The following is a 4,535-nucleotide window of genomic DNA, read 5'->3' as shown; positions in this document are numbered from 1 at the left end:
CGGTTGAGTGCTCGACTGATGTGTTTGCGTCGCAGGATCGAACCACTTCGGTGGATCCATTCTTGTCCCGTTCCAACCACTGCACCACAACTGGACAACGGCCGTGATATATATGTGTTTTCCTGTCTGCGGGAAAATGCATATAAAAGATCCCTTTCTGCGTTAGGAAAATGTAGCGGGTTTTTTCTACCAGTCATAATTACCAAATGTTTGACATCCAATAGCCGATGATTAATCAATCAATGTGCTCTAGTGGTGTCGTTATACAAAATAAACTTCTTTTCTTTAGTCAAACTTATCATTTTAAATAGAAAGTTAAAAAGTAAACAAACAAACATTGGGTCAACCAGAAACTTATTGGATTTGTCAAAACTAATAATTTATCTATATGGCGTTTGAAAAGATAACCACTGGGATGTGTGTATGGATAACAAAAAAGTTCAAAGATAGGAGGAGCTACTATCTGATAGAAGAAGAAATAACACCCGTGAAGGCGGCGGTGGGATTAGGGGGGGGGGGGGGAGGGAGGTAATTTAAGCAAAGAGTTGAAAGTAATTAGTAATGTATTAGTTTTTTTAAATAAGTTACACAATTTTTTGTATTATTTTTGTACGCTGTTTTAATAATAACTAAAAGTAAAAGTAAAAATACAAGTCTAGCGATGTGGTGTGGTGGACCAAATGTGAATATTTTAACATGTTCTTTGGCGTTAGCCAGTTTGGGACCCATAGACGGCAAGGTTGTTTTTTTTACCCCTAAAAGTTCCAGCTTAGAAGGGTCTCCAGTTTTCAACTGCTGAAGCCGGTCCGCAGATTTGCACATACGAACACGAGTATTGAATACCAAACAGAAAGAGACCGTTTAATCGTTCAGCGATCAGCGCACGAACAAGAGGCTAAAATCAAGCGGGCATTTCGTTGACAGTACACTACGCGATATCAGCGTACGACCCGCCGTTCTGGCGCCGTATCGCACACAATTGTTAATAAGCCCGAGAGTTATCGCCCCGCCTCTAGCTCCGCCCACTTCGTATAGCTGACCATAGAAAATGTGCCGTGTCTTAGCAGGGTGAGAGAATTTGATCAGATAACGTGTGTGTAGGTCGCCCAAACTCCCGAAAGACTGGCATGGCCCTGTCAGAGACGAAACTCGCCGGTGTGGCGACACAAGGAGTGTAAGTGTAGCCGAATATGTTATGTGGTCGGATTTAGTTGTGTTATGAAGCGTGGAGAGCTGGTCGCAGACAGCAAATGTCGGCTGCTTCTACTCAGTGCGTGCTTCACCACTGGAGGTGGAACACCGCTTCGTCGTCTGCTCACGCCCAGCACTGACGGAATTGTACCTACACACTCTACTACTACTACCACTACTGACTCTTGTTGTTGTTGTGCCTCCTACCCGTATGTGCTGCCTGTTTGGCAGTGATATGGAGCCGACGTCAATTCTTCTCCTCTTACTCGGATACTGTCTCGCTGTAATTGAAGGTAAGTTGTCGTCTGCTTCACTTCATTCATAGACACCTGTTTCTCTTTGCTTCTTGTTTGTTTCTTTTTTCCCCATTCTGTCGTCTGCTAGTTACAAGTTCTACACTGTCGTTTGCTAGTTTACAAGCTCCACACAGTGCTGTCGTCACAGAAGGAATGAAATGAGAAGAAGAAAGAAAGAAAAACACGTAGGCCCTAGATTTATTACAGCATGAGGACTCTTGAGAGCGATTCAGACTACACTTGATTATTCCACAATCAAACTTGTCAAACCAATGGACATTTATGTTCTTTCTTTGGGGGCATTATTGTACATTGAGCATTCTCAATGGATGTGTAGCGAAGCATGGGCTGAGTGGGTTTTACAGATCCGAAAGCATAGCGCCTCTCAGTGGGATATCATGAACCCTTCCTAAATGACGGTTTGTCGTCCTCAACCTTTTGTTGAAACTTTCTGCTAAAATATCATTACTTCTTTATAATGTCCGTCGCCGTCTTTAATAGCATGCCGAAAAAACGCCGTCGAACAAGAAACACTTTCAATATCGTTACTGGCAGTGGAGTCACGGCGAAATTAATTGTGTAAATATTGTTTTGATGTATGATGATATCGGCCCGAATAGGCCAGGCCGCATGAATCGTCGACGAAAATTTTCTTGTGTGGGGCTTCCTGTACGACGCCTGGGAATTACCTGCCCCTGGCGCGTGCATGTCGCGCAGCTTCCGTGTTCAATCATCTCGTGGGCTTGAGGACCACGTCTTCAATCACGGGTCGTCAATATTTGATAAGATCCACATACAAGTAATAGTGGGAGACGGAGATTCGATATTGACGAAAACAGACGAGACAGTCGCACACGAACTTTTGACACGTTTAATGTGATCATGTACGATATTGACTTTTTGACTGAAAGCTGGTTCAGCGGTCCTACGTCTATCCAGTTGTTACAATCATGCTAGAGCAGTAGAGGTTATACTCCGGCTTCTTAACATTAACCTGGTGGTTACGCCGAGTCTTCATACGTTCACATAGTCGAGTGTAATGTCCGTTCAGTTAATCGTTACAATTAGGTCTGTGTGTTAAGTTAATGACTATATTCAGGATTTGTACGTTAAAATTTGCCTTTACACTTTCAGCTAATGGATACACGTTTATCCTATGCTGTATTTGGTACGCATACCAATCTTTCCGTTTTTCATTAATTAATCAAATTAGCTAATACACTCAGGCTTTATTGTATAGTATAATATATTATGCGATCAATTAATAGTTGCAATTTAGGTTTGTGCGTTTAAAATGTGGCTTTAAATACATTTTCAGCTAATGTTTTTGCATGTTCATCCAGTAGGTACGCATCAAAGCAATTGGTACTGTGCATCTGAATCATCAATTATTTTCTTCATTGATACAAAATTAGCTAACAGCAAAAGTAGATACACTGAAAAAACTATTTAGTCTGCTTTTCCTGTCTGTGGGAAAGTGCATATAAATGATCCCTAGCAGCAGATTGCTACATTAGGAAAAATGTAGCGGGTTTCCTCTGATGACTACGTGTCAGAATGACCAAATGTTTGATATCCAATAGCCGATGATTAATTAACCAACAAAACAACCTCCAGATACTGGAACGATTATTTAGTCCGCGCATTAGGCCTTCCGCTATGTCGTAGACTGAATCCTTGCCTGTACTACATTAATAAAACTTGTCAGTTCTAATTCCACCTCCTATAAGGAAACCGATCCAAGTGACAAAATTCAAGACTAATTGTAAATCCCTTCTGGCTCACACATGACTTTCTCAACCGCCTTGTTCGCAATTGTTTGTTTAACGATAAATACAATAAATCAATATAGCATGGTCATGCCAGGTGACTGGCTATTTGCGGCCTCTTGTTTGTGCGAAAAATATCTGGTTTTATTTGTTTTAAGATATCTCTGGCGACACGGTTGTCCTTCTTTAACATTATTTTTGTTTTTGGAACCAAAAATATTTCGAAATGTTTCGTTTGCCTTCGTAAAATATATTACTAGAAGTGTTAGTGGTTTATTGTTTCAAAAGTAAGTGTTCGTAAAGTTCCAAGTAGTTTGATAGTAAAATACCTAAAACAACTAGAGCTGTTTTACTTGCACATCACTAGTCTATCATTGTATCTGTTTGCAGTACAAATCTGCAGCATGTTACATACAGCATTCTTTTGTTTTGCAATAAACTAAATCACGACGATATAATGTAAAATCGTGTTTCACGGTCTGGTTTGATGATCATTTATAAATTATGATACAGTGTTGTTTTCCCCATTGCCTATATTATTTACTATGATATATGACGCTGATCATTCCTTGCTAATACTGGCGATGAGCAAAGGTAACAAATCTATATTTGGCGAAAACATTTCCTTGCATTATCTAGTAAAATATGTATCATATGGCATTGTGTGTCATACATGATCGTAATGCATGTACACGATTGGTACAATATGATCCGGGTTTTTGTGTGTGGGTTATTTTTCGTAGGCCACAACGATATGCATGAACGATAATAGTACTAATACTCGTACATGATGATAATAAAATGGCAATGGCGTAACGTAGCTTCTATTCTTATTTGCGGTTTGCTTTCTGTTTCGTTTTGTTATTTACCTCCTCAGATCGCAATATATGAATGCACGATGATAGTACTATTAAATTTGTTTTATTTAACGACACCATTAGAGTACATTGATTTATAAAAGATTTGCTATTGGATGCAAAATACAGTGGCACGTAGTCAGAGAAAATAAACCCACAATAGGTCTATGAAGGGGATTCGATCCTTTGCCTTAAGCACCTCAGGCGGGCTCTTTAACCCACCGACAGAGTTGGCGATGACAAGACGACAATACGCGTTACGTGTAGACTACGTCACGCCAATCGACGTCATGGTCTGAGCGTTCCACCACAGTAAACTATTGTACAAGGACGCCAGGGCTTACTCTCGCAGTTTGGGCTGGACACAAATACTGGCTGTCTAAATATTGCGGCACCGTTCACAAACATACGACAGAGTTCTT

At 40.4% G+C, this 4,535-nt stretch overlaps 1 protein-coding gene across 1 annotated transcript in view; it reads left to right on the top strand.

Moving 5' to 3' along the window:
- The first annotated feature begins 708 nt into the window (after positions 1-708).
- LOC121382381 (BMP and activin membrane-bound inhibitor homolog) overlaps positions 709-4,535 on the top strand; it is a 51,913-nt gene continuing 48,086 nt past the window's right edge. Inside the window, exon 1 of the mRNA XM_041511968.1 lies at positions 709-1,484. Coding sequence (XP_041367902.1) covers positions 1,403-1,484 — 82 coding nt within the window. The 5' untranslated portion in view covers positions 709-1,402. The remainder of the gene's footprint in view (positions 1,485-4,535) is intronic.

Source organism: Gigantopelta aegis, chromosome 9 (assembly GCF_016097555.1).
Source record: "Gigantopelta aegis isolate Gae_Host chromosome 9, Gae_host_genome, whole genome shotgun sequence".
NCBI classification, from domain to species: Eukaryota; Metazoa; Mollusca; class Gastropoda; order Neomphalida; family Peltospiridae; genus Gigantopelta; species Gigantopelta aegis.
This window is presented reverse-complemented; position numbering and strand designations above follow the sequence as displayed.